The following is a 26637-nucleotide window of genomic DNA, read 5'->3' as shown; positions in this document are numbered from 1 at the left end:
CTCAAATACCAAAAATAATGCTCAAGTGATATGTAATATTTCTTACATTCAGAAGAAAGCTAGCACAAACTTACAGTACCATTTTGGTATCAGGACAGACTGAGGGTAGAAGCAGAATTTCAGAAGGTACTACAGCCTGCTCTGACTTATACTGACCTGTAAGTTGTGAGCTGACATCCCTCGTGTCATCATACACAACTCATCCAAACCTATACAACAGACCACAGCTGCACCGCCTGACATTCACAGACACACTCATTTTTATGGATGCTATGGTGAGAGGAGCAAAGGAACATAATTATGGGTGAAATAACATAAAATATATATTAGTAGTCTACTTTGTACATGTTAATTGAATATACAGTGTGTTGCATCTTTGGAGGCTGCATCCTGCCTCTGAATTAGGAAAGATTTGAAGGATTAAAACCCCAGCCTCTCTTATCATCTTAATTTTCCTTAGTGGCTCTGACCTTACGGAACGCAAATTAAATTCCAGCTATGACAAACAAAAGTTACCCTTGGTACACATTACACATTACACTGTACACAGACTGTGCACGGATTAAGAAGAAACTGAATAATTTGCTTAAATTTAAGAGGGAATTTTCTTTAAGTTTCATTGATGGCCCTTTTGAATTCACTTCCTTTAAATATCTGTGAATCAGGGTTTGGTTTTCTCTGTCAGCACAAATCAAGAGTTACTGAAGAGAATTTGCTAAAGATACAAACTGATGCAAAACTTATTGTTACAGGAAGATTTAAGGCATTGACCTGGCAGAAATGCACACTTGTGAAAAAAGAAATTTCAGTCTAACTAACATTTGAACTAAAAATTAAATTAGGTTACTATATCTAACTTGTTGCTGTAGACTTTGTTCTATTTTGTTTAGCTAAACAAGCCAGGAAAATAAGGAACTGTGTTGGGCATGCAGACAACTGAGTGTCATATGAAAGACTTTGCCAGCCAAGAGTTGCTGGTGTTTTTTTGTTGAACACAGATTTCAAAAATCTTTTATCTATTTATTCCCCAGTCTGTTGGTAGACACACATAAACTGAAAGAGAGGGAAAAAAATTTAAAAAGCCAAGCTATGCCTTGCAATGCTTGTTGCTATCATGATTATTTACCTAAGCATCCAGACAAGGCCAAATTTAACTTGGGCAAAGGCTACATCTGGCGCTAATTCAGTTTCATTGGATATTAACAAAAGATTGATCAGCCAGTGCTCAAGCACTGCGAACACTCATATTCAAATACATGATCTAAAGAACCTTTCAAAAGATTCAGACAGCAGCTTCTCTCTGCTTTTTACTGACCGTAACCATCAACAGGAGCAGTTAGGTCAGGGAAAGACACTCCCCATCACTTTCTTCCCAGTGACCAAAGGTAACATAAACGTGTACATTACTCATCATGCTGAAATGAGCCTCCCACACCACATTTCTTCACCACATCTACAAGAGTTGTGGGATCTCAAGCCTAAATTTGGAACCAGGATAAAATCTGGGGGATTTATATATCCTTTATAAACATTTCATTCTCACAAGGCCTTGGCTTCTTATAAAACCATGGATTCAGTTTTACACTCTTCTGTTGGCCTATTAGGTTTTATAAGGATCTGGCCAATATATTTTTACTCTTCGTATCTTCTGAGAGAATTTGCATGTATTATAACCCTGAGGATGAAAATGTTTTGCATGCTGTACAGTAATAAAGAACTGCAAGTTTTACTTAATTTCGGGCAACTAAACCAACTCAAAACAACTAAAAGCAAGTAGACATTTCTTCTAACACCCATCTTTTCATTTCAGGACAGAGCCAAAACTAAAACACAAGTCCCTGCAGGAAGGTACATAGATTTTATCAGGCAAAGCATCATGAAAAGGAAAACATTATGGAGCCATGAATCAATACCAACATCTAGGTAAAAGAGAGCAAGAAAGAGCAACTAGCAACACTTATAAGCTCATCAGCTGTGAAAATACTTGCTCTCTAAAGACTACAATATCTAATAACAAACTCCTTGCAGTAACCCATGGGCTCTCAACTAATGAATATTTGAAGCAACAAATTGAAGCCTAGATTCTGACCCTAAGTGCCTTAGAGCCCTGCCGAATGTGGCCTGCAATACTGATTTTTTCTTGGAAAGTACAAACCCATAATCCTTCTGCTATTTATTCAGTGGAAAAAAAAAAAAAAAGAACTTTAAGCTGTCTTATGCCCCTGAAAGCATGCTTCTTTGAAAACATATTTAAAAACAACCCTGAAACCAGACATAGAAACCAAAACAACACACAAAAGTGTGCCAGCAGCACTGTATTTAACACCAGGTTTCCATATCAGCAGTTGGTCAGCATTTAGAAAAACACAGTCAATGCAAGCCTTATTCAACCCAGGCATGAAATAAGTATGGCCTCTCCCTAATGGACTAACATTTTCTGGACAATAAAATGAAATTCAGCTTAGCATATCCACAGCATGCACCCCAAGTATGCCAGACAAAAGGGTATCTTTCTTCATTCACGCTGTCACCCAGCGACATATGGGAGGAGTGGGGAGTGGAGCGAGCAGTGGCAGAACACATGAGTATGAAAATTGCTGTGTAACTCAGAAATCACCTTTAAGAACTAAAGAGGAAAAAAATGAATCTTACAAGGCTAGACAAGAAACATGCATTTAGCAAGGCTGAGAAATTAGGTTTCATCTGATAGCAACAGAGGCAGGGAGAGGAGCAGGCTGTAAAACTGGGTTTTAGTCCCACAAATTTCCTTGTCAAATAGCAGAGCTGCAGACTCTGGAAATTAAAGCTAGTCCCACTGCTATCTTTAATATGTAGAAGGTTGGGTGTCAAGTTCCTGCCCATGAGTAGAAACCCCATCTACTGCAAAAGTGGTTATAGGAAAGGACAGTAAAGAGTTCAGTGCTATGGCATGTCATGCTCTTCATTTCTGCCTTATTTCATTTCCTTCTCTCATGCCTCTGACAAGCACAAAATTATCCATCACCATGATTTCTTCAGCGTACCAATCCCAGACTTACTCAGAAGCTTTCCCCTCCTGGCAAGATGCAAGAATGGAGATGGAGGAAGTCTGCTCTCAATTCTTCATGCCCTGTTGTAGCCTCTGTACTTCCTGAATGCTGCCTGCTTCGCTTGCCAAGCAACAAATGACACACCGTCCTAGAGCATTTGTCAAACCTCTGTCCCTTTGTATGTTTAAAGGGAGGAAACTGGCATTAATGTTTAACAAAACTAAGAGTAGCAAAGCCTTTCTCTGCAATCTGGCATGCTGACTTTGAAGGCACAGGTGTATGAGAAACCTGGCAAGCCAGAAGTTTCCTCCTGGCTGCCTATGGCTTGGCAAAAATCTTGGTTTGTTTATGTTTTTATTTTAAAGTTGCAGGGAGCAACAGTTTACAATTCATTCCCAAACCTCTGAACAGAGGCAATCCAGCTGCCCGTTGCTGGATCAAAGAAGCTGTATCGGCTACTAAACCACAGACACACAGACAAAGTGAACTAGCCTGCCAGACTCAACACATATCTTGAAGCCCACATGGGTGATAGTACCATTGGACACGAAAGGAAGAGGTTAACAATCCATGCTAAAGTGCTTTCAGGTCCCTGCCAACAGTTTCAAACAGACATAGGCTACCTGCCATCTCCCCTATTTGCCTATGTCGACACAAAGCGGCTTTCCAAACCAGCAGCAAATCAGAGGGGTAGAGGTTTCATGTGAGAGCAGTTTGGTCACTGGGAATTTGTTCAATCACATGCACTGACAAGTCATCTTATGGCCTCAGTTGCTTCCCTGGGCAAGCCTTTTGCTTCACAGGAAAAAAAGGTGAGTCAGCTGGAGTTACCTATGCTGTGATAAGAGGAGGGTTAATGAACACGACCCATACCTGAGTGTCGGCAACACTATCTCATTCCAACCCACAGATGTTCCCTGAACCAGCAGCTGAACTGCCTACCAGCATTACCTGAAGAAAGACCATCTCTGGTTTTGCTAGCAGAACTTAAAACACAAAGGACTCCCATGGTACTGCCACTGCAATGAATTGTGTTTTCACAGTTCAAGTAGTTACGCTTTAACTTGGAAAAAGATTACTTCTGAGAAATTCTGGTGCAAAAGGGGCTTATTCTATGAATTCAAAATGCAAAATACCATTTCCATTTATTAGCTGCTGTTAATTGTTTGTCATAAAGGTGTACTAGCTGTACAGCCACAGTTGTGGATAGCCTACACTGAAGAAGTTGCCTTGCTTTGCAATCCTAACATTTCCTTTCCATAGCTGAGGAGAAAAGAAAACACAATTCTTTCAATTTACTCCAGGGTTTTTCTAAAGCCCCCTCATAATAAACTATTTACACATATATGCATTAAAGCTCATCATTAATATGACAATCATATCTCCTTTTTTTTCCCCTCTTTACTGAACTCTTTTCTATATTGCTTTAACAAAGCCTTAGAGTAACATTTTGATACTCCAGACAAAATTTCCCTATCTGGATTATAACAAACTGACAAGATAGTTAGGCTCCCACAAAAAGCAGTCAGGTTGTCACAGGAACTGACATTCCCATTGACTACAACAGAATTTTATGAATTGGCTCAGTAATTATTTTTTTTTTTAAAGAGTGCTATTTGACTATTAGGAACATCACATCTTCTACAATTGTTATATTTAGTTTTGCTTTCAATACTTAAGTTCACCCCACAAGATGCTTGCACCTTGCTGTCTGTTTTTCAACAGCTCAAGGGGGTGGATGTTTATCACATTCCCTTGTGACACACCCCTATTTTAAGACCTTGTTTTAGGGTCAGTTCTATACACAGGAGCTGGTCAAAATGGAAATAATCTCAAAGTACATGACTTGAAAGATGGACGACCCAAAAATCATGTACATAGCTAAAGTCTACAGGCACAGTTTTGCAAGTCAAAACTGCTTTGATTTTTGCTTTGATTTTCTGACAGCATTGTTGGAGACTCCTGTAATTGTTTCAGCGAGTATCTTGTTCATTGCTTTTATACACTACATTTCAGTGCAGTGAAAGCACTAGAAAAACATCAGAAACATTTCTAAAACCATGTTGGTGTAATAACTTGCTGTAAAAAATACAGAACAGTTTAGCTCAGATCTTAGTACTACTGAGTACACTAATAAAATTCAATGACCAAACAAATAAAGATTGCAGAGTTAGTCTAAGTAGTCATCGTACTGGAACAGAACACAGTTGCATTAAAAATGCCAATTTTAAGTCTAACCTGTCAACTACAACTCTGCCTTTTAAAAGACTTCTTTTCATTTTTTAGTTACTTTCCAGTGTTTGTAGCAAATATAAATGTTAATAAAAGATAAAAGGCAATTTTAATGATTATGTATGATATGCTGCATATAAATGTGTAAAGTGTTCTAAGCACCATGAGAATTAAATTACAATAGGAAGTAATATGCCAGGGAACATTCCTGCAGCCTCCAAGTAATAATAAAGCAGACTTGATGTGAAACTACATGAAACAAAATGCAATCAAAACTTGGCAGTTTTCTTCTTTAAAACCTATGCAAATAGGAGGGCTATATTAACATAACTTCCATCTAAGAAAAATTCTTTTGCTTAACTCACAAGAGTACCTGAATTAAGTAATGCTTCTTCTTGAGTAAACATTTAATATTAAAGTGAAACAAAATAGACAGCAACAGAATGGAATAACAAAATTCACCCTCTAATTGTCTGAGGAAGCTCAAAGGATGTATCCAAAATCAGGCCCACGTTTTCACTTCTATTTTTTCATCTCATTAGAAGCTGTTACCTCTTCTTATAAATCCTTCTTCTCCTACATCTCTAGACCAGTGCGCTCACAAGAATATTTCTACTGAAGAGATTTCAGATGTACACCCTCCAATCCACCTCCCCAGAGTTACTTCTGAGTAGAGCGAGGGAGGGAACATTGTGCCTCAGACCACTAGAAATGTGCACCTCACCAATGCTGTTTACCCAGCTAAAGGGCAACAATAAAGTCAAAGCCTGCATTCAAGCTTTTCCCAGTTTCAGGGTCATTTGAATCAATGCTTTGACTTGTTCCCACTGCTGCTGTTTCTGCTGATGTTTCTGATGACATAAGGCACTCTCCCACCTCCCATGGCCTGCTTCAGAGATGAGCTGCCAGAGCTCTGTGTCCCAAAGGCACCTCCAACCTCACAGGTTAAATAACAGCTTTTACTCTTCTCTGAACCAAATATAACTTTGTGCTGCTGGGAACCGACCTGCTGAAAATTTGTCAGGTGCACAATTCAAGCTGTTTCTGCTTTCAAAGGAGTACAATACTTGTTAATGGATTTCACATCAGTTATTCCGTTTCCACAGTTGTTGGGCTGAAGGTCATTTGTATTGTTTTCTAAAACTCAATGGTTTAAAAAAAATATGTAAAATAAAGCAGTGTCTCATCATAAGTTCCAATAATTTAGCATATTGCTTACTCTTAGCAGAATTTTATTGAACGAGGATTCTTCCTATTCTCAAGCTCACTATCAAAATATTAAAACACAATTCGTTTTTAAAACAACAAACATTTCATACAAGGTTTGTTTCATAAATTCATAATGGGCTTAAAAGATTCTCATTACTATTTCTGAGCAGTAGGCAAATATCTTTGGCAGGAAAATACATCTCAGCAGTTCAGAGCTGAGCGCTTCATTGCCTTAAGCCACGCTCCGCTGCAGGAGCTCTCCCGCAGTGAAGGCAAGCAGTACTGGTCCTGCTCATCTGCTGCTTGCAGTAGGCAGCCGGGAGAAGCAGGGACACGTCAAGAGCACATGAGCTGAACTCACGCCACTGACTGGCCTTTTGATGCTTTAACAAAGTCCCCTGAGCACTGCTCTGACTGATAAAACTGAGAGCTGGTTTAGCCCAAGCTACCCCATCACTGATGGTGCAAAAGATGTTTTTACTTTAAAACATACAAAATAAAGACTTGCCTCCTTGCTTTAGGCATGCATAGCTCTCTCTACCTCCAGGCTGGTCTCACACCTTCCCTGTCAGAGTCCCTTAAAAACAAAAACCTGTACACCAGATCATGCATGAAGCAGCAACTCTGACCTACTGAACCGTGCTCAAATCTTCCTAAAGTTGTGCAGAATCATCAACAACTTCTAGACCCGCCATCTTCTCTGTCACTGTTCTCTGCATCTACACCTGCATGACCGCTCCAGAGAAAGGTTTTCGCTGAGACAAACCACTTCTGGATGGTGGTTTTGGTAAGTGTTCTAGCACATAGTTAAGGCAGAAGCAAACACACCAGCACTTTTTCCCACGGCATATCATTATAACACAAACTGAATTGGCATCCAAACATACCACTAAACTTTCTACTAAGCATGGATGGGAACATCATCCACACATAAAATTTTATCCAAGTGTGAAGAACAGAATATAACTATCTATAACTATCTATAACCACTGTTTTATGGAGACTCCTTTAAACCATGCAATCAAATTTAGAACCCAGGCACAGACAGCATTTCACCTGTAATTGCAATGCAGTCATTCTCAAAAGGGAAAGAAGCAGCTTTTCTATCACTCACAGCAACACTCTCCACATATTTAGCAAAGAAAGAATAAGAAATGAGAGAATATCATAGTTATGCTAAGAAAATGGCAATCATACATCATAGTTACTGGAAAAATCGTACACACTAGAGTTTCAAATAAGCAGAAAACCTCACTCTTTTAGAACCATGCAGGCAGCTGAAGATGCATCTTTAGACTTCCAAGTCACTGCCTTCTTCACGATGCTCTCCACGTAGAAAACTCAGGCCATATAATAACTACCATAAGCTTCACATTTATATTTACATTAAATACGTAAATACAAAAAAAAAAATCATTTTGTTTATCTTACAATTCTATTAATATTTATCTTACAGTAGGATCAGGGTTCCATCACAGTGGATGCAGAGTTATCTCCTTCATGATAATGACAAGGTAGCTGTTCTGCATCAGCCTGACTCATCTGCCCCTGAGGCATCCAGCCCAGGACGTGAGACCAGCTCTTTTGCATTAGTCGCAAGATAATTCATCAGTGCAGGCAGATAGGACTGCATCTGTATGAATGACCTGACAATAAATTTGGACAACGTCTACAGTTTCACACAGAGCTGAAGGGCACTGGTTTGGTTTGAGGGGTTTTTTTTGTTTGTTTGTTTGATTGATTAGGGGTGGGGGGTTACAATAGCAGAAAGACTGAACTTATGCAAATTATATTAAAATCATGTTGTTACATATCAGATAACAGCAAGCAAAAGGCATTAGAGTTGCCTCCATGAACGGATCTCTCTAAATGAGACAAAAGTACCGCACAGGCATTGCCTCTCTGAAGACAATATCTCTTCCTATCCAGACAGGTTTTTCTCCTGACACAAGATCACCTTTGAAATGAAAAATGTCCTGTGGTAGGAGAAGAGAACAGAGCACTCGCAGGAAAAGCCAGCAGAGCAAACAACTGCCTCTGCCATCCACACTCCAGCACTACAGCAATGGTACACAGCTTAAGTCCAACATCAGATGTATCTGGACATACTTTTGTTTGAGAATTCTCAAGGTCTCAATTCCTACAGCAAAATATTTCTAGTCCTCTGCCCAGGCCACAACCACATAATCCTTTCTTCAAAGGAAATTAAGTATTTTAGTTGGGCTTATTAATGTGGACCAAGATTTAATTTTACTTTTAAATAAATATATATATCTTATTTGCTGTAAAACTGAATTAATTTGGCTTGACTGGAAGTGATATTAGAAGTGACGGTACATCTCAGTTTTTTAATGTCTGAAACACAGACATTACCTTTTCCTTTAACTATGATTTTTCTTAAAGTTCTCACTGTTTCTGCCTTCATCAGAGAAACACCACAATAAAGCACAAAGCCTTGATGTGCACATGGAAGTAGCTGAGCATGGACGCATGTGCATGATGGGGACAGGTAACCAACCCAAAACAACACTCCTAGTAACCGACCCAAGCAATACTACTCCTACACAGCCCAGCTTTGCTGTGTTCTGTCATGCTTAAACATCAGACTCCTGCTGCTTAAACAAACAGGAGAGGTTCTGTTTGCTTACACAAACGTAGTGATTATTTACCAGGTTCTCAAAAAAAAGAGTCAGGGTGGATACTGGAAGCTGAATAAAAGAATACCTCTCGGGATACTGCTAGCTCTGCTAACAGCACGAATCAGTTCTCCACAGCTTTGTTCTTCCTGCAGCCGTCTGTAACATCCCAAAGCAAGAAGCAAGCATGGAGCACATGGCAAAGAGCTCTTGTTCCAAAAGGGGAGCATCATGCCTCCCCTCTAAATGACTGATGATGCCTATGCAGTAGTTGAGGCCCCAAGGAAGCAGGTCCAGATCTTGCCTCTGGTTTAGCTAGGAGCAAGTGAGTGCATCAGTCTAAGGAGCCTTTCCTCTGAATTTCCAATGGTGATTTCAGCTACAAAAAATAGCAGCAAATAATCCTGGACTCATGATAAAGCTGGACATAACACTATCACATAGGCTTACTTGGTTCGGAAATATAAGTCATTATTTTATTTGATATTTAAAGAATTCTAAACAATTCAGCTGAAACACTCCTTAGATACCTCTAGAGTTATATTAGCCATTTAGTTTATGTAGTTTATCTCCATTGTTTTCACTGGAGGTAAGCTAGCTCCTGCCAATTAAACTGCTGCTTCCTGCCAGAATGGCTAAAGAAGTTGCTTCCAGCTACACATAAGGTTCCTTCCTAACCTCCTGTTCCTTGGCATTGACATCAGTGCCTCACAAGGGAGGATTAAAGTTGTGCCCTTGAAGTTCACCAAAAGCCAGAAAGCTTCATTTTCCAAGTATAACAATCCTTTTGAAAACTCTAATATTCGCTTCCTATAATTGATTCTTGTTCCAAACAACACCAGTATGTCCCCACTGGCTTAGATCAAAGAGCATTCTTAGTCCAGGCTCTGTCACCAACCATGATGATTAGCAGGTGCCTAGAGAAGACAGTAAGATCAAGATAAACATGCAGTGCTGCTCAGGCAGCTTGAGAGTCAAAGGCCTGAAGACTTGCTGACTCACAGATTTTGCTTCTGGGGTAAAAGCCTTTGGTAGATCTTTCTTCCATGAATTTGTCTGATTGCAACATCCTGCAGCAGTAAGTTCCACAGTTTAAGGACATGCTGCAGAGAAGTACCTTCCTTTCAACACATTTTCAACCTGTCATCTTCTAGTTTCACTTGTTTCATACTAGTTCTTAAACAGAAAGAGATTTTTTTTCCCTATTTACTGCCTCTGTTCCATGTATCATTTCAGAAACTTCTGTCAGCAATTCTTCCCCTCTTTTCCTTTCCAGAATGAAGAGTCCCAGTCTATTCTTGCCTTGCAGTGAAAAAGTTCCATTCCTTCAACCACCCTTGTCATCTTTCTACAATACTTTACTATTCAGAGCACAGTCAAGTTTGTCTCACCCAAGACACACAAAATTTCCATTCGCAAACAAGCAGTGAATGAGCTTCAGATAACTTCAGAAAGAATAGATATTTATTTACATCATCTCACTTTTTTCAGTTCCAAAGGTTTTCCCCTCCTGTGACCACAGCAGAAACCTGTGAATCCCACAACGAGTTTCTCCGTTATCCTCCCAAATAATGCCCTTGGTCTGCTCTGTCTCTCCCTCAGTTCCTAAACCTCCATTAGCACAACTGTAGAAAAACGGTTGTGGTGCCTCACCCCAATGGATTCATATTCCATTGAGGTTCAGAGAATCTTAGTTACTGCAAGAATTTTGATGCTTCCAAAGCACATAATTGTACAGATGTTTACTTGTAGGCACCTCCTTTTCACTGAAGACTTCTGTTACTAAAATTTAAATCCATGATCTATGAGGGTCTGATTCAGTCAAAGTAATTGGAAAGACTTCTACAGACTTTACTGACCTTTGCATCTGACCCATAAGGAATCACAAAAAGCTGAAATACAGTTGGAGTCTTAGAATCATAGAATCATTTATGTTGGAAAGACCTTTAGGGTCATTGAATCCAACCAAAGAGTCTTACACCGAAACAGGGACTGACAGCAAAATAACACTAAAAAGATGCCTTCGCCACTAGGGGATTTAATACATCTGTGTTATGCCAGTAGCAGCACTTTGAAAGTCTGCTCCCACAAATTATAGTGAAAGCGTCTTTGCAGATTTCCACATCTCCAGTCAAATCCCAGATTAAAGAGAGACAGTTCTGTTTAAGTGGATCTTTGACTATATTTGCAGTAAATCCTGCAAGCCTTGAACTTTTATTATGCCAGCACTTACTCCACTGATTTACAGTCTAAAATGAAGATTCCTCTTCACGGTTGACTCAAATAACATCATCTTATAAGGGTCCACAAAGACAGGTGAAGAAGATTACATAAGGCAAAATAATGGATAGAGGACTGGTGCATGACAATCTGTTCATCTCCTCACTTGTCACGTAAGTGCAACTCCAGGATTTTCCTTAGTTTCAGGTCCATACTTGTACTTAAAAAACCTTTTCCTGACAAATTCTAATCAGAACAGATGGTGATGATAAGGAAAGACAGTTTATTTGACAGTTACTACCCAATAACTCAATATCCCATGGTACTTTCTAAGCTATTTAGAATGGGAAAGATTTTAAAACAAAAGATAAGGTCCAAAGTTTGCTAAAGTCTAGACCCAAGTTCCCAGCACTGATCTGTCTGCACTGATGGAAGGATGATAAACCACTTGAGAATGCCAGATATCATTAGGGATCTGGTTTTAATATCCAGATATGAATATCTGTCTAGAAATTCCTCTAGTCACCCTCCCACACAGTTTATATTTATACTGTTCTGTACTAGGAGATGCCAAACACAAAAACTAACTGGGAAGCAAACATACAAGGATATCAAGTCCATCTCTGCTAAGCTTTAAGACAACATAATATGTCTAATAAAAGCCACTAGAATGGGTGCTAATTATCTACATCTTTAGTGGACGGCACGACTTAAAAAGTGAAAGGAGAACAGCACCAGAAGGAAAGAACGTGATCAGCCTAATGAAAGATTGAGCCATGGGAAAGGTGTAACAATGCCACAAAGGAGGTCACTAGGAGAGACAGGACTAGGGTCAGGGTTCTACCCGAGGCTCCTGGTTATTAATTCACTGCTACTTTGTAGGCCAAGCTATCCCTTAGTAATCAGGATGAAACCATTTCATCCAACTCAGGAAAACTGCCTGGAAATACTGTGATTCAATAATGTGTGTAGATAGGTGGGAAGGTATGGCAGAGAGCTGAAAGAGAGAAATAAGTTATTAGAAGTAGAAGGCAATGGCAGAGGCAGCCACATATGCATGAAGTATGGAAAGACAACCAAAACCGAGAACAAATCCAGAGTGTTTAAACACAAAACAGAGATATGTCATTAAAAAGAGGTTTTCCTTTAAATAAAAACAAGAGTGTCTTCCATTGCTTACATCCTGAAAAATGTCAGAATTTAGTTTATATTTTCCCTTTTCCATTGTTTGTTGTTGGAAAAGTTCAGAATACAATGGTAGGTATGCCAAACCGAGTCAGTACTCAACATCACTTTCAAGTTGACCTACAGTTTCCTGTTAGGATCAAAGCCAACTCTCCTCAATTTCTCTGTCTGAACTTCTCCACCTATGGCAGCTGTTCATCCTGGCAGCAGTCAATACTCAACTCTGTCTCTGACGCCTAATTTTCAAGTAAATAATATCAAACTCTAATATGGAGATGTACTTACCTGAATCACAGTCTTTACTAATGTGTTTGAAACAGCAGAGTTCTCCCAATATAACCCTCCTATGCACATGCTGTACCGTGATCAGCTAGGATTAACCCTGGTACAGCTTGTCAGGTGTGGTACCCTCTGTAAGGTATGGCTAGAACAGATGCCGCCTGGCCAAAATGGTTGGAGCATTTCATTTACATTGGTATAATCCATGCTCCTATCCCAAAGTGTCCAACAAATAAATAGGACCTCCACTGATTTTTCCTCTACAGCATTCATTTCTGGACATAGACTCATCTTACTGCAGCCTACTTAATGCCTCAGTTACATATTTCTATGTCCAATGCCTAGCACAAAGGTATTACTGCAGTACAGACACCCTATAAGGTCAGTGCAAGTTATTTGCACATTCCTACTCTATGTTGTTTATAATCACAGAACCATAGAATAGTTTGGGTTAGAAGAGACCTTAAAGATCATTTAGTTCCAACCCCTTGCCATGGGCAGGGACATGTCCCCCTAGATCAGGCTGCCCAAGGCCCCATCCAAGCTGGCCCTGAACACCTCCAGGGATGGGGCATCCACGGCTTCCCTGGGCAACCTGTGCCAGTGCCTCACCACTCTCATAGTGAAGAAATTCCTCTTTACATCTAGTCTAAATCTGCACCCCTCCAGTTTATGCCCATTGCCCCTCTTCCTATCACTGCATGCCTTCGTAAACAGTCCCTCCCCAGCTTTCTTGTAGCCCCTTCAGGTACTCAAGGTCACTATAAGTTCTCCTCAGAGCCTTCTCTTCTCCAGGCTGAGCAGTCCCAACTCTCTCAACCTGTTGTTGTAGGGAAGGTGCCCCAACCCTCTGATCATCTTTGTAGCCCTCCTCCAAACCTGTTCCAACAGCTCCACATTCTTCTCATGTTGGGAATCCCAGAACTGGACACAATATTTAAGGTGAGGTCTCAGAAGAGAAGAATAGAGGGGCAGAATCACTTCCCTTGACCTGCTGGCCACGCTTCTTTTGATGCAGCCCAGGATATGGTTGGCCTTCTGGGCTGAGAGCGCACATTGCCCACTCATGTTGATCTTCTCATCTACCAGCACCCCCAAGTCCTTCTCTGCAGGGCTGCTCTCAATCACATCATTCCCCATCCTGTATTGAAACCGCAGATTGCCTGATTCAGGTGTAGTACTTTGCACCTGGCCTTGTTGAACCTCACGAAGTTTGCACAGGCCCACTTCTCCAGCTTAATAATGGGGTTAAAATCTTGGTTTGAGCCAAAAACCAAGAAAAATTAAAAGACTGGTATATTATTAAGGTAGTTTAGAAGAGCCCCTCAAAACAGAATAAGAAAATACACCCATGCAAGAATCTCCCGAAGAACTGGATGACATTCTACAGCAAGGACAGAAGTATATCAATAGACATTTCATGCACCTGAAGAAAGACCCTGCACATCTTGTGTGACTTTCTGGTCACCTCACCAAGATGACATCAAAGCCCAGAGCTTTGTTCCTGCGATCAAACAGTTAATTAATAAAGATTCTTTAACCCAGTGGTTGTTGAAACTTTTTCAGTCAACGCATACTGGAGCTGCCCTAGTGTGACTGCAGGTTTAAGTGAGAATTTTGCATCTGTCACTCCCAGAACGTGAGAAACTGGTGAGCTTGTCCTGTGAAGGTCACAGGCTGAATCTATCAGCCTTACTTTGTAAAGGTTGTGCCTGAGAACAAGACTACTTGTCTTGTTGTGCAGCCTGATCTAGTGGGAGGTGTCCCTGCCCATCGCAGGGGGGTTGGAACTAGACGATCTTTAAGGTCCCTTCCAACCCAAACTATTCTATGATTCCATGATTCTACTTCTGACAAGATATGTGGACTTGTTGGCTGAAAGTTGTTTACTTGCATACCAAAGCAATAGTCCAAAGCAGAGCTGCTGAAAGAAAACTTCTTGTCCTCAAAACACTGCCATTGATCAGTGTAAAATGAAGGACAAGGGAGCAATAACTGACTCTGCTGTTCTTGCCATTTCACTTCACTAATTTATGAGTGAAAGGTATGTGTAATTTACAGGAATCTGCATCACTGCATGCAGTTACATCACAGCCTTCTAATGGACTAGAACTTTATTAGGATAGTGTTTCTTAGCCATAGGTAAACATGCACAAATGTGCGAGCGCACTTCATTTTATGGTCAGGTCTAAACAAACCGATTCCCTCAAGATTGTCAGATTTGGAGACTTAAGGTGTCCTTGGCTACAGTTTTCTCCTAGCTGTAAGTGATTAAGTTGATCTACTTACTCTGTAAATGATGTAAGGCTACAGAAAGGAGGACAAATAAGCAAAGCAACAGAGATGACCCCTGTACTTTACATTCAGCCCTTTCACTCTCACTGCATGACCTGTAACAACTGTCAGTCTCTGCCCACCAGACAGGAGGGTCAAGGCAGATACAGCAGAGGAAAACTGACAGAAACAAGTACAAAATACAACCTGGAGATTAGCAATGGAGAAAAGCTGACATGCAGTCATATGGCCAAGAAATTTAGTTCAAACCTCCTGTGCCTTCCACAGGTTCTTCCTCACAATCACTTTCATCACAACCACCTGTTGAGCAGCAATAGCTCAAAAGAAATATGCCAGAAGCAGACCTTTTCTCATGCTGAGTACCTCCAATCCCTATGAAAAATTCCCCTCAGCCCAGCAAAGCTGTGTGTGTAAGAATAGAGGTTGCTTACCTTTGAATAGAGATTTTGTTCCAAACACAGACAAACCTTTCTACAAAGCCTGCAGTTCACAACTCACCTATCCAGAGTGTCCTGAGGCACTTTACTCCCTCCAGCTCTGCTGTTGACACCGGCATTCTTGTTGGCAGTCATGGTCATTTCTGCTTTCTAGAAATGTGGATATCTGTAAAAAGAAAAGTCAATTAAGCTTCAATAAGCCCAAATGACTATTAACCTTCAAGACTGCTAGAAGTTCTATGCTGTGTAAAGGCATACTCTGGGCTGCTTTTCATTCTATAAAATGCAATCAGCCTAGTTACTATCCTGAAAAACTAAACCCTACCTCTCTACTGTGGCTCTTTCACATCCACAGCCAAGTTTATCAGAGCCCAGTGCTATAAAGGGAGATATATTATGGGAATTAGGTGTATGCTTCAGGTCCTGGCATGTCTGATGCACAGAGCTTGATACCAAGTTCACAAAATATCACAGGTTTGGTGTGGTTTTTCCATCCGTCAGTATAGGCGGAGAACCTAGCAGCTGCACTGTGTGATACTTGCAAATACCATAGCTATGACTGGCATTTTGGCCATGAAAAAGCTATTCCAAGGAACAAAGAAACTTTTCACAATTTTAAGTACAATTCTATTATGGAAATATTTTCTAAGAAAGGAACATATTCAATAGCAAATATGTTTAATATAATTTTTAAATCTGCTTGTGATACAAAAATATCTACAAATGGTTTATTCTATTGGCCCCAAGATTCTTTAACTAAAACTGTCCTAGGACAGTTTTAAGACCTTGGGCAATATATGTAATCATTACTAATTCCTAGTTATCTCCTATTAATTTGGTAACAACCCAAAAGCTGTAAATTTAATTTCAGCCATGGTAAAAATCCTATATATCCCGTTATGTGCCCGAAAGACAGAACTTACTTCTGTAACCTTGCTGCACACTGACAAAGAAACAACCCAGTACCATAATTTATTTTGCCCTCGTCACTTTATCTTAATAGGAACACTGTACTGCAACTGAAGTGAGAATATGATGACATGGATATGGGCCAGGATGCAATCCCAAGGATGCAAAAGTGGTAACTTCTACTGGCATAAGCTCTGGGTGGTTTCCGAGATGCTCCTTAGTTTACAGGCTACACGATCTACTATGGTTTGCAGCAGTGCCACTCAGAGTCTAACTAGAACTACCAATTTTTACAACCATTAATGGCATATTTAATGCAAAAATAAGAAGTATTACTAAACTTCTTGTTTACTCAAATCCACAGTAAGCCCAGATTGCTTAAGAAGCCAACTGTAATGTGATGCTAAAAGCAAGCTGGGTATTGACAACACACAAAATCCTTGTACAAACAGACCTATCGCAGTAACGAGGACATTCTCTAAACCACTTTATTCCAAACTGTTCTGCCACAAATCAGGTCAGAAAATCTCCCACAAATTGCAGCTCCAGAGGCAGGGTCAATCCTGCTGACCACAAACTCCAGGTCTACTTGTCCTTCTCCTATTGTCTGGTGTGCATCAATTTTCCCAGATTAAACAGAGAGATTTTTTTTTTTCCAGATGGTAACATTTTTCCTATACTGAAGCTCCCCAGTTTCCTCCAGCATCTCACTGTTATTGTTAGTGTTACATTATCAGGATAATGGGACTGTAAAGAACTGCCTGTTCCGATTGGAAAAAGGCATGCTTGGGGCAAGAAAGGACACCCGCTGATGCTGGCCAAGCTTTCTAGGACTGTGCATTCCACAGGGAGCCAGCAGCTGTTTTAATGTTTTCCACTCGCTAGTTCAATGCCTTTACTGTATTAAATCTAAATCATTTATTAGCAATTAAGGTGAGAAAAATAAAGAGAGAAAAAAATGTGGCATAAAGTGAATAACAACTGTCAGCATGCATGTGTTACATTCACTTTCCAAAATTTGTTTTTCAGTTCCAGACCAAAAGAAGCTGAATGGACCCTCAAAAAGATGAGATACTGAACTGGCACTTAAAAAAAAATTAAAGAAAACCCAAGCAATAAAGGCACACTAAAGTTCATTTTCCTACACTCAAAATCCAATGGAAAAACCCAGTACACATGCATCACAATATTTGCCTTTCATGGGAGGTTTACCCTTCTCAAATTTCATCTTCCCAAAAGCTTGATAAGAATCACTGTCGTCAACGTGGAAAAAAGTGATTATTTAAATCCCACATTTCAAAGCTAACTTAAATGTCAAATAGGCCAAACTGGTTTGTTTTCAAGCAAAAGAGGCATTGAGTTCTAAAAGAAAACTTCCCAGGATATGTTAAATTTAGTGACATAATTAAATAAGTGTTTCTTCCCATGCAGTTGAGACTCTGGTATACACGGTGATATCAACCAAATTCTATATGCAATTATTCTTTAATGCTTGTTTTGCATGAATATTTTACTGCAGGTGATGTTGGTATCATCAGCATATGCAGAGAAAATTCAAATAACATGAATATGGTAGAAAAATAGTCAATCAACAATTTACAAGAGCTGCCTGGAAGCAAGGGCTTAATATCAAAAAAAAAAAAAAACCAAAAAACCCAAACACCCAACTCCAAAACAAAGACAGAGAAAAAAAAAACTAAACTAAATTTTATGGTCACATAGCAAGTTATTTCAGAGCCTTCAAATGAGGCTGACAACCTGGTGTAAGTTTATATGACTCATTGTACAGTAAAAATCACATCCCTTGGGCTTGTGTGAGAGCATTCTCCATCATAGTATTTGCAAATTATTCTCCACAAAGCAATGGAAACCAAAATCTCTCCAGTATTGTGACATACTGTTAAAAACAAACCCAAAAATAGTCATGTAGTCAGATTTCGCATTGCCTCATTAACCATCTAGTTACACTTTGCCTAAAAATGCAGAATTCTGTTTTATTTGTAAATGTAAATAATCACTCTGAAACCCTTATTTAGCCCTAATTTGTGCATTACATCCATTTTGTCTAAAAACTCCACAAACCATTTGGCAGGATCAAAGAGTATATACGACAGACTACTATAAAAAATGGCGTGATGGCAACATGGGATCTGCTGCTTATACCAGGGAAGGTTCATCACCTCGACTGAAAACGGCTGCTGCAATGCAGATATTTCCTAACAGATTTTTATCATTGCAGGAAGCCCCAAGGACAGCGTAGTCCTTATACATCACTCCCCCTCCTCCCTTAAAGGTCTTCTTCCTCTTCCAAAACAGTACAAATGAAAGCATGGCCTAAAGCTTTTTCACAGGGAGACAGGGCACTGAACACCACCACACCTTGTGCTAGCAAACCTTATGAGAATTTAATTCCATTAACAGGTATTAGCAGGGGAAGTGTAAACCCTGTGCTCCTCCCCTCTGCAGTTCAAAATTACTCTTAATTTCCTAAAGCCTTTCAGCGCTTTGGAAGCACCACTCCCAGTCCCACTTCAGTACAAGCTGGTCCTCAGCCCTCTTCTATGCACAAGTGGTTCAACAACAGAGCAAGGCTTGGAGCAAACACCTGAAAAGTCACAGCAATCAAGAGTGCTTTATTTCTGCTATCTGAGAGCCTCTTGAAGTCCCAAGAAAACTTCCTTTTTTACTCACAATCTATCCATCAGTTCCTGCATTGCAAGAATTGATTCCTTCTCCTTCCATGTAACGTGAATAACATTCAGCCTAATCATTGTCAAATGTCTTATACATCTATTAGACCAACAGGTGTCTTAAGGAATACATTTTCATAATTTGAATCATTCCATCTTCCGTTCTGCTAGTATGATGGGAGCAGAAGAGGACTTCGCATTTGAAATTTCTTCACCTCAACAGATACGCATGATTTTTGTTAGTTTGTTGGGGTTTTTTAATTGTTTTTAATACTATGCTCAGTATCTCTCCCTATCCATATTGTCCTTTTCCCTACTTAGACTTAAAACAAATCAATTGCACTCCATTTTCTGCACTCATTTCTAAAGCATATTTTCCATTAAATATACCGTTCCAATAAAAAGTCCTTAGAGTATGTTGCAAAACAGGAAGGCATTACAGGGATGAATTACGGGCTGCTAAAACAAACTCATGTTTTTGAAAAAATACCTTGTAATAAAGACAAACTTACAGAATTATATTATTAATAACAACCGATTTGGTCTACTTATTTTTCTCTTAAAAGTAGCTACAGCACAATATCTCTAGGCATTGAGAAGTTCATTTAAAACAATAATATGCTCTTTTGAGTGCCTTAAGGAAATCTTGCCCACATTTGAAGAGGTGTTGTATAGCTAAACTTTTGTTTAATAGTGGCAGCTTAACTTTGTGGCAATTTGCCTATTCCCTTCCAGTAAAACAGAAAATTATGTCCTCCCAGAACAATGTCAGGTCTGATGAACTGGAAAGCCCAATAAAATGTTTAATGACTTCTGCTTTGAAAGGGTTTCTGTAGAGACTCCAAAGAATTTTTTTATAAGAACTACATGCTTTTATCAGGTATACCTGCTCTCTAAGCTGGGCCACAGTATGTTTAGACATCCAATACCATGCAAACTATTATAACATAAAGAACTCAATGACCTGTTTAGGAAGGACTTCACATGGGGATATTTGGAAAGTGTTAATTCAACCATCTCATCCCAAGTTTAGTCTTTACAGCATACAGATAACCTATGATCACATCAACAGGGTTCTTGCGAGACACAATAATTAACTGCCTTCAAGATAGAGTAAAGAAATAGACCTTGTGCTATCAGCAATGCATACGTGCCTGAGCCGTATTATGCTTTAGCAAAATGTCTAAGTGAGAAAACAAGATCCAGCCATTTACACAGTTATGTACATCCAAGTCCCTGATTGAGAACAAGTGACAATGTGTGCTGGTAACGGAACCAAACTAAGAGGGTTTGTCAAGCTTCCCATCTTTATGAAGTGCTTTATCAGTGCAAAAGGGACCAATTTTAACTGGTATTGACTCCACAATCTCATCCAGTCCCCCTCCCTACAATCCACAGACAGCACGCTTCCAATCAAGCCAACAGTCTCTCTGCTAGGCTTTCACAGCTACATGACAAGTTTGCTTCCAGCACAAACCTCCTAAGTACAACCAACAGAGTTATTGGACTTCGTGGTCATTGCAGCCTTGCAATGCCAACCCACTTCTCAGCAGTTAGGTCCCCACTGAACTGAAACTGACAACATAAGGAAACTTACGTTGTGGCACATATTGGAGGGGAAGGAAGTTACCTCTTCTCATCATGGGGTGGTAGACCCGGACAGCTGCAGAACCAACCAGGCAAGTGAAAAGCAGGTACGCTGCCTAAAGCAAGGACAGCTCTTCACTCACCCCTCACCCCCCTTTTCTATTATCCTACCACCTAAATCACCTTCCCTTTTTTCCTGATATTCTTGCACTTGCCTATTTCATGCCTATTTCATTCTGTCCCCTTCACCCTTATTACTTCCGTATCTTCCCTCAAGCAATATGTGGTAGAGAAGAGACCTCACCCGAAACACACTACAGTCCAAAATTTGTGTTCAAATTTAAGAATTCAGAGCTAAGCTCTTCTATTACTTTAAGCACTGCTAGGGCAGTCACAGCTTCAAAATGGAAGGAAAATAACATGAAAATCAAAGAGACCAGCACTACGGTACATGCTCATTTGTCTTTTTTCTGAAGGAATTTTCACTAATACTAGAGTGTCTATTCTTCTCAGACTATGGAGGGTACATGGTATTTGAAAAACTTCTGAACATAATTATGGGAACTTTCTGGTGCTTCAGGTGTTTGCTTTATCTTGCCTGCTTCAGTATTAAAAAAGGATCAATAAGGTTTTGTTTGTTCTTTGCTCTCTTACATCATTGGAATTGCATCTCAGCTGACGAAGCTGGACTAAATCCAGCCTTTGAAATGAATATTTCTCCTTTCTTCACAAGGGAAAGACATATTGATTTGTGCCAAATCTAGTACAGTCTCTGACAGCAACTTTTTACCTACCTAGTGGCCTAATCAAGACATTTTTCCAGTTTAGATAAATTACAGCTATTGTTGTACCAGCAGGGAAGTAACTTCACTATGACGTCTTCTGACTCGTTTGTGCTAAATGGGCATTTAAAGAGCTCTCACTGAACATTACGAGTTCACATTTATAGACAAATCAAACTGCAGTAAACTGAAGGTTCCTTTATAAATAACTGCTCGCCAGGGAAGCAAGGAGACACTAACCAAAATATATGGCTGCTATTGCATCAGAAGTTAGTATTTCCCTGTGTAAGCTGAAGGGTTGTATTTTAAAAACCATCTTGACTAGTTCAAGGTTAACTATCTTGATTTGAGACATCAGGTTAGAAAGAATACTTAACAGTCCTACTAGCTATTATAAGCTCAGAGGTATCTTAACTATATCTTTTGGTAGCAGCAAGGGCTCACACGGCTTTAGCCAGTCATGAAACCCACCCTCACACTGCTCTTAAAACTGATGTTAATCTGAAATGCTATGGTCTTATTTCCTCATGCCTACACTAGCAACACATCCTTGTCCACCACACTCATAAAGCTATCTGGTTCAGGAAAGTGATTCATCTGAAATCCACCATTTAGGTTGGGGTTTTTTTTGGTTTGGTGCATCTGATTTTTCAGCCATTCATTTGTGTTCTTCTGGACTGTCAGTAAAACATAACTTACAGGTGTCTACAAAATATGTGTTACAACTAAATTTGGATGCTTTCTCTTTAAGACAGAAATCTTTTTTATTGTGGACAGCACTCTAAATGTTATAAATTTGTTCCTAGAGCGTATAAAATACACTTTTGGCCTTGCAAACATGCAGGCTGTATTTGCTTTTAGTTTTTTTGAGAACAAAAAGAGACAAAAATAATAAAAACATTCATCAAGACATTTTCTTTCTGACATAGATGTAGCAGAAACTGATGTGATTTCATACACTAAAATCTGGGTTTAGATGCAAAGCATCCACGTTACTTTTATGTGGCTTCAGCAAGCACCTTGGATCTGGATCAGGTTTTAATACAGAAAAGTGAATTCTTGTTTCCTTCTGTTGTATTTGAGTGTCAGTCTCAACCTGGTAAGCCTTTTCAACAAGCCCTATATTAAACTTAATGAACACTGATTTGCTGAAAGCCCTCAATCATCACATTTTGCAATAAAGGCTTATTACAAAATAATCAGTGGCATATATAATTTGGCCCTTGCAATGCAAACATTTCCGTGATGACCAGACATCACTATGCAAACAGCCTACCTACAAATTGTGCTTAACCTATATCACAGTTCCTTGGTATTAGACTTCCTCTGCCCTTTCCCTTCATCCTCAGGATATTTGCATGAAACCACCAGTTCAAGTCTCAGGAGCTCACCTGCTCCTGTTGCTCACTTCTCAATGAAGTCATAGCCTCTAACTGCAACATCAACATCATTAGCACAATAATGAATTGTTTCTTCTAACACAAAACCCATTATCATTTTGCTAAGGAATAAGAGTACGTTACCTTTAAGGAACAAAGATTCTTTGTCATTAATATTTCTTGCATTCCAAAGAATATGAGAAATAGACTGTCCTGTGGCGTTTCCTACAGGCTGTCACCAGTCCCTAAAAACATCACAATACAATCCAAAGCACAGTCCACGGGTTAGCGTTCACTGCCTGGGAGCACAGGCTGCAGGGGAGACACAAAGTGACCAAATCAAGCTGAAAGTCTTAGTATGTCTTAAAAGGAACTTCCCTGTTGAGCTGCCACTTTTGGCTGAACCTTCCTCACCCAAAGGCTGACTGACAAAGTCTGGCAGACAGCCAAGAAGCATCCTGACTTCGCAACTACTGTAAGTTCTGATTTATTAGAGCATCATGCAAGCCAAAACATGGGTCGCAGCTTTAAGACACAGCAAGCTGCTGTCCCCAGCATTGTTAGGACACCTCTCTTCCTTTCAGCCAGACACACGTGCCTCCCACTCAGAGCCCCACTAGAGTGCAAACTGAAAAACGAATAGCAGTTATATGCCTTGTACAAGGTTTCAATAATACATGATGGGAAGAAGGATGATATTGACGCAGCTGCATAAAGACTGAGAGAAAGGGACACAATCTTCATTTTGCCATACATTTCTCATGAGTCTCTGGCTAAATGGCTTCAGTTATGCTAGTTGAGCTGTTTCCTGACCCCTTCTGTATATGGACATTTTTTCTAGAAGCAAGCTGAGCTACCCAAGGTACACCCAGAAAATATCTTGATGAATGTTTTTATTCTTTCTGCCTCTTTTTGTTCTCAAAAAGTATACTCAGCCACGCGGAGAGTGGCTTAACAAGTTCTCTATTATATTGTACTTTAAACCTGAATAAACTTTCCAGTGTAGACAAATGACCTTAATTTTCATTTCTCAGTTTATATTCTATAAAGCAGAAACAAATCAGAATTTGTCCATATGCAGAGGAGAATTTACAGCATCCTAAATCCTCCACACAAACTCTCCATGTTCTCAGTACGTGTTTAACACACTTTCTAAACTACCTTGCATAAGGGCATGCTTAGGAGTAAGAATATAACCAGCGAATTATCTCAGAGCAGGCAGTGAGCTATAAATTAATTACTTGGCTTCCTGCTGCCTGCACAAACAGACCCTTCAGCTTCTTCTCCCATACCCCAAGAGAAAGCAGTGAAGTATATGGACACAAAGCTTGAAAACCCTTGAAATTATCTTTCATTTTGCAGCTGACTGTTTTTGATAATGTCAAATAGTGACACTGAGTAAAGCAAAGGGTTTAAATGGCCAGTTTGGCCACTGCAGCTGGTGGCACAATTTTCTTCTATTTCCAGGAGTACACAAGACTTCTTTTAGCAAGTCTGCCTCAGGCTTATTCTGCAGAACCATTCCTGAAAGCAGAGGGGAGGAAAGACACCTGCTAAAGGCCAGGAAGACACTTTGCTTCCAGCCTCCACATAGACAAATGATCAGTCACAGCAGGGAGTGAAGAGGGACTGACTTGTACCTTATCCCAACTCTCCTACCCTTACAGGGTAAGCAGCAATAAAGGAAACGGTTTGAAAAAGGAAGGAAAAAGGAAAGACAGATTGAGCCGGGGCGGAGGGAGGTGTCTATGTAAAGGAGGTCTTAGTGCAAAAGCAAAAAGCAGCAAAATGAGAAATACAACAAGGACTGATAAAAATGTTACTCCCAAATGCACTGAGGCAGGTTAGGTCATTTGCCACCCTGAGTATTCAGGGTCAGGCATGTTTTGCTAGGAGATGAGGTGACCTTCAGTACGCTGCCCCTGGCTGTAAATAAAGAGAAACAAAGTGGTTGCATTGTTTGAGTTGGAGCAATAAAGTGAAAGCCCTGGATCAGCATCCAGTGTGTCTAACTGCCTTTCCCCAGTGCTAAGCAGAAGGGAACAGGCAAGATGTCTTAGAGGAGTAGAAGAAAATCTGAGACAATAATAAGACCAAGTTTGTACTGAGATCCAGATAGCGCTTTACTCCCAGAGAGGGCTGTTAGCAGCATCCAGTGAGGGACACTTTGAGGATAACCAACTCTCCATGCTAATGCAGATGTCATCAGGAAAACTAACTTCAGAGGAAGGTGGCAGGGAGCATCTGGATAAGGATGTGGAATGGATACTTCGTGTTCATCTGGAGGACTGAAAACCAGACATCTCTAGCAGACCTCTGCTAAATGGCAGCTACTGATGCTGTCCCGTGCAAATTCCTTTGGCTTCTCTCTAATACCATGCAGTAAAAGAGAACTACATTCATCAGTACAAGCAGAAGGCAAGCTGACATTGTCACGAAGTGTTGTTTCAAGCTTCAAGCAGCAGTAGAAGATCTTTGATACTGGTGCCTCGGTAAGGCCAAGAACTAATATGGGGTGTTACCGTGAATGTCCTTGTGTTTAGATCACTACGTCCTAGTAATCATGTTACTGTTCCGAGTCAGTCTACAAGAAGCAGGTGCTGTCCGTGATACCTAAGCTGCCAATGCTAAAATTCTAGTGAAGTAAATATACATTTGGATGGATTGTCTCAATATGATGATAGAAAAGCACGCTGGGAGGATCAGGAACTGGCTAGAGACCCCATGGATGTAAGCAAAAAATATTAGCCAAAACTTTCTTGGCTCGTACACAGGGATGAGAACAACCTTGGGTCTGTCTCTTTTGCTCTTGGCAGTTACCCAAGGAATCTGTAGAAAGGCACAGAGAAGATCTTAATTCCCCTATATCCAACGTACATCTGGAAGTGACCCTAGACACAGGCATTACACCAGCAAACGGGATGGCACACAAGTCTCCTGTTTGCATTAGGGATTTGTGCAAGAACCAGAAGCAGTATCTGTTTACATTTAGAAATTACATTCTTGCACTTAAAGCAATGTCTTCAGGATGCAAGAGCTCTGAGCTGTGCTTGGGATCCAACATGGATTTCTTTTGTAGTCTTAGGAAAGCTGCTTAGAGGCGAGATCCTCAAATTCAGTGCCAGAGAGTAAACCTCATCACACACATTCTGGCATTTTGGTTGAGTGACCTGTTTTCCCAGAGCTGCTCCTAATTTTTCATACTGCAGAAATCTGTGGTTTGATCTCTCCAAATATCATTGGTCTACCAATGAACAACGAGTACCTTTATGACTTTAGCTCACACACAAGCAGTGAGGACATGTTCTTCAGCAAGTTCTCCAGAAGCATGGTGGGGCCCAGACATGTGCCGATAAACATATAATAAACACCTCAGTAACAGGGACAAGCCATTCCTCACTAGCTTCTGCAGTCAATGAAACCACCCTCTCCTGTCTGCTGGGGCTGCCTTCCTGCAAAATGGCATCTCTTGTGGCAACGAACACCTGCTTTGGGCACAGTGGTTTTTTGATTCAGCTCTCCTTTATATTCATGAACCACTTGGCTACTGCCTTCCTCTCCCTCAAACTCTACCCATCCTAAGCCAAAACAAATAAAACCAAGCCCCCTATGCTCCCAGGACAATAAACCAGGGTGTCAGTAGGCTGGCTGAGAGAGTGTGGTTCATGCACTGCCTGCCTAAGCTCTGTCTTCTACCTCAGATGACTGAACAGACAAAAAGGAAACACGGGAGAGAAGTGTAGTGCCAGCAAAACAAATGAACCTCAA

General features: G+C 40.2%; 1 protein-coding gene across 9 annotated transcripts in view; it reads right to left on the bottom strand.

The window, feature by feature from the left end:
• Positions 1–26637, bottom strand: part of DENND2B (DENN domain containing 2B) — a 171488-nt gene that overhangs the window by 83547 nt on the left and 61304 nt on the right. For all 9 annotated transcript variants that reach the window (XM_054069118.1, XM_054069115.1, XM_054069119.1 and 6 more), the window contains one exon: positions 15584–15688. In XM_054069118.1, coding sequence (XP_053925093.1) covers positions 15584–15663 — 80 coding nt within the window. In that variant the 5' untranslated portion in view covers positions 15664–15688. The remainder of the gene's footprint in view (positions 1–15583; positions 15689–26637) is intronic.

Source organism: Cuculus canorus, chromosome 5 (assembly GCF_017976375.1).
Source record: "Cuculus canorus isolate bCucCan1 chromosome 5, bCucCan1.pri, whole genome shotgun sequence".
Taxonomy (NCBI): domain Eukaryota; kingdom Metazoa; phylum Chordata; class Aves; order Cuculiformes; family Cuculidae; genus Cuculus; species Cuculus canorus.
This window is presented reverse-complemented; position numbering and strand designations above follow the sequence as displayed.